The 2,203-nt window shown below is 51.8% G+C and overlaps 1 protein-coding gene across 1 annotated transcript; it reads left to right on the top strand.

The window, feature by feature from the left end:
- Nucleotides 1-568: 568 nt before the first annotated feature.
- EMH_0092330 (uncharacterized protein) lies at nt 569-1,118 on the top strand (the record flags this gene model as incomplete). The annotated part of the gene is made up of 3 exons (XM_038023067.1): nt 569-613; nt 675-821; nt 1,026-1,118. 3 exons carry the CDS (start codon nt 569-571, stop codon nt 1,116-1,118), a joined length of 285 nt encoding a protein of 94 aa, XP_037878921.1.
- Between the last annotated feature and the right edge of the window lie 1,085 nt (nt 1,119-2,203).

Below are 2,203 nucleotides of genomic sequence, written 5' to 3' on the forward strand. Positions count from 1 at the left end.
CTATATATATATATATATATATATGTATATATATATATATGTACATGGTTGCATCGAAATAATCAGGGGTAGTAGCTCGGTTGCATGACACGCAGTATTGTCTTTCGCAAATTCGTGCCAACACAAGCTAAGATGCTCGTGCATCAGTCTGCATCCACCTTGCCGCTGTCACAAGAAAATACGTAACAGTGCTTGGAGCGCCATCGAACGCGAGAAATTACTGTATAAAGGATTTCAAGGACTTTGATAGAGAACGCCTTTAAGTTGGAGTGCTTTCTCGCGAGTGCGGCAGACGAGCAGAACTGGTTGTTTCTTGCGCAACCGGACTGTGCGCGTCGTTTGCGATGCACGCTGGGGCGGTGCCACCAAGAGTCGCTCTGAACAAAGCAGATGACTGGTCGGGCGTCTTACCGGAGCCCCACTAAAGGCCTGAACTGTGCTCAGCGTCGGTTGAACTGGTATTTCATAAGGTGCTGAGGGACTATAAATCGCGGGCCTTGTAATTTCGTAAGCCAGTTCTTCTCCTGTGACGTTGCTTCAACACCTTAGGCTAATCTGTAGGTTTCAAATGTATTCCTCGCCAACACATGCAGACAACGTCATCCAGTTCAAGGTCTGTCGCTGGGCGCCCATGCGACGTTCAAAGTGCATCGTCTGTGTTCGTATGTCTGCAGGAAATCGACCACTGGGTGGCGAGCGCAACGGACGGACAAATGGTGCAGTATACTTCACCGAAGTTTAGTGAATGTCGGGAATCCTTTCGGACGACAGAACTGCGAATTCGGATGCTTGGAAATAGCAGGAACCTTCGTGAGATGCAGGTTGGCTGGACAATATGACGTATGGTGTAGACCACGCCATGTGCCATTTCCGTTTGGAGCAGAACGTATGATCTTCTGCCGTCTTGATGCCATATTGGTCTGTCCGTGTCACCGTCCTTTGCAGACAAGGCTCAGGTGCCACGACGACAGCCTTTCTGAATTGCCATGTGGTTTATTGGACAGTTTGCGTAGGTAACATTGCAGGCAACGGGGTTGGATGTGGCGATTACACGTGTTGTGGGCGGTGACGTTGAGACTGACGGCGCAGTGAATTTTTGCATGCACAAGCCATTTTGATACAGTATTCTAAATCTGCAGCACGTGCTACTGTGGAAGGTATGCGTACGGCGCTAGCGTACTTACCTCGGCTACCAGTTGGTGCGTGCAAGCTCGACACCTTTGCCTTCGTAGCAACGATGCCTTATATGTGTAGCCGATATGCAAATACCGGTTTTTATTTTCACCTGGCGTGGATGCAAACGACTCCTCGGATAGGATGAGGTTGGGTGCCCTAATAGGGGTCCGTGGGAGAGGGTAGAGGACACACGCGGTGCTGACGAGCACACGTGCGCGTCCACGCATTTGGTGAATGGCGACACAATTCTCGATGGCGAGCTATTGCGCCCTTGTGAGCGCAGGCACCAGCATTATCCCAGAACGCAACGCCATACTTTTACAGTCTCTGTAGGCACTCCTGTTCCCTGGAAAGTCCGCACAAGCCCGATAGTCGCGTTTGACGAAGCGCCTCCCGAACCTGCAGCGGCGGAAGCCTGTTACGGTATGGCGCGCACCGGTGGTGCGTAGCCTGTGGGAGGGTAAGAGTGAGGTGTGCACTTGTCCGAAGAGCTATGTTCGGATTTGCAGGAGCTGACACATCACGGCAGCGCTCTCCGCGTGTTCACTGGATAGGCAGAATGCATTGGGACCGCAATGCTGATTTGAATGTATGTGTTTTTGCGTTTGTTTGGCTGTCTGTTTGTGTGTGCGCGTCCGTGCATGTGGGCACAGCCTAGCCACGCAGTTCATGGAAGCAGGCATCGCCACAGAAGGAACCCGTAGTGCATTGTTCGATGCCAATGATCGCCCTACCTTTTTGGGTAGTTAGGTCACACGGGTTTTGAGGACAGAGCGTACGATGGGCAGTGGCGTGCGCAATGCCGCGTGTCTCAGACCATCCGGCAGAACCTGTATTCACATCTTCTAGGAACCCGTATGTGTTCCACCACCCCCTACATGACAACAGTGGAAGGGCATATACTGCATTTGCAAGGGATTCAGATTGAGGCAGACAGCGCAAGCCATTTTGCCTATGCTCGCTCCCGTTGACAGCAGTGTGAGGTTGCGGCAAGTGCCTCTGTGCACGTGAGCGTGTGCAGAACTCA

The sequence above is a fragment of the Eimeria mitis genome, genomic scaffold (genome assembly GCF_000499745.2).
Source record: "Eimeria mitis Houghton genomic scaffold, Emh_scaff7677, whole genome shotgun sequence".
Classification (NCBI taxonomy): Eukaryota; Apicomplexa; class Conoidasida; order Eucoccidiorida; family Eimeriidae; genus Eimeria; species Eimeria mitis.